Raw genomic sequence first — 831 nt, forward strand, 5'->3', positions numbered from 1 at the left:
CACCAAGAGAGGGAGCGAGAGAGCGTGGAGGCACAATTCGCCGATCTCGTGCAACAGCTCGAGGCCGCGCGCGAGGCCATCCAGAAGAAAGAGCGCGAGATAGAGGTGCTACAGCACGAGAACCAGCACCTCAAGGAACAGATCGTCATCAAGAAGGGGTCGACGAGTCCACCCTCGACCAGCGAGGAGGAAAATGGAGACGAGAACGACGGAAACGTCGATCGACAAAGCGATGTGGATATCAGCAGCGACAACCGCCTCCGACAGGCGCGAATGGAGGGGGTAGATGAGGAAGTTACCGAGACGGAAGAAGAGTATGAGGAGACGATGGGCGAAGCGGCCGGTCCGCCTGTCAGACATCAAGGAAAAGCGGAAGAGTCGGTGGTGGAAGAGGAGAAGAAGAGCGACCCCATCGACAACTTCAAGGAGGAAATGGAAAGGGAGTACAAGAAGATCAACGAATCGTTGCAGAGCGCCGAACAGTTCTCACTCATGTTCAGCAAGAGGACGAGGGAATTGACCTCCAACATCTACCGAATTAGGGAGGTGAGGGAACTCGAGAAGGAGAAGGGTAAGATCGAGGAGAGCCTCGCCAACGACGACGAAAGCAGCGCCGACGATGGATTCGAACAGAAGATTAAGTCCTGGCCTCGCGAGATGGTCGAAAAGCAGCTCAAGCACTACAGAGTACACTCACCCGCTCTTTTGCAATTTGCTTCAATTCCGTTGCAGATTCTTGTGATTTTTTTTTTTTTTTTGNGGTTGTCTCTCTAAGAGGGAGTAGGCTTGACGTTGTGGTGTGCTGCAGGACGCCTTCAACTCGGANCGAAA

General features: G+C 53.6%; 1 protein-coding gene across 1 annotated transcript in view; it reads left to right on the plus strand.

The window, feature by feature from the left end:
- The window catches only part of ACA1_328400 (uncharacterized protein), a gene marked incomplete at both ends in the record, with an annotated part of 1,097 nt that extends 410 nt beyond the window's left edge, over positions 1-687 (plus strand). The window contains one exon of the mRNA XM_004337310.1: positions 31-687. Within this exon, the coding sequence (XP_004337358.1) occupies positions 31-687 (657 nt within the window). The remainder of the gene's footprint in view (positions 1-30) is intronic.
- Positions 688-831: the final 144 nt, after the last annotated feature.

Source organism: Acanthamoeba castellanii (genome assembly GCF_000313135.1).
Source record: "Acanthamoeba castellanii str. Neff unplaced genomic scaffold scf7180000084560, whole genome shotgun sequence".
Classification (NCBI taxonomy): domain Eukaryota; phylum Discosea; order Longamoebia; family Acanthamoebidae; genus Acanthamoeba; species Acanthamoeba castellanii.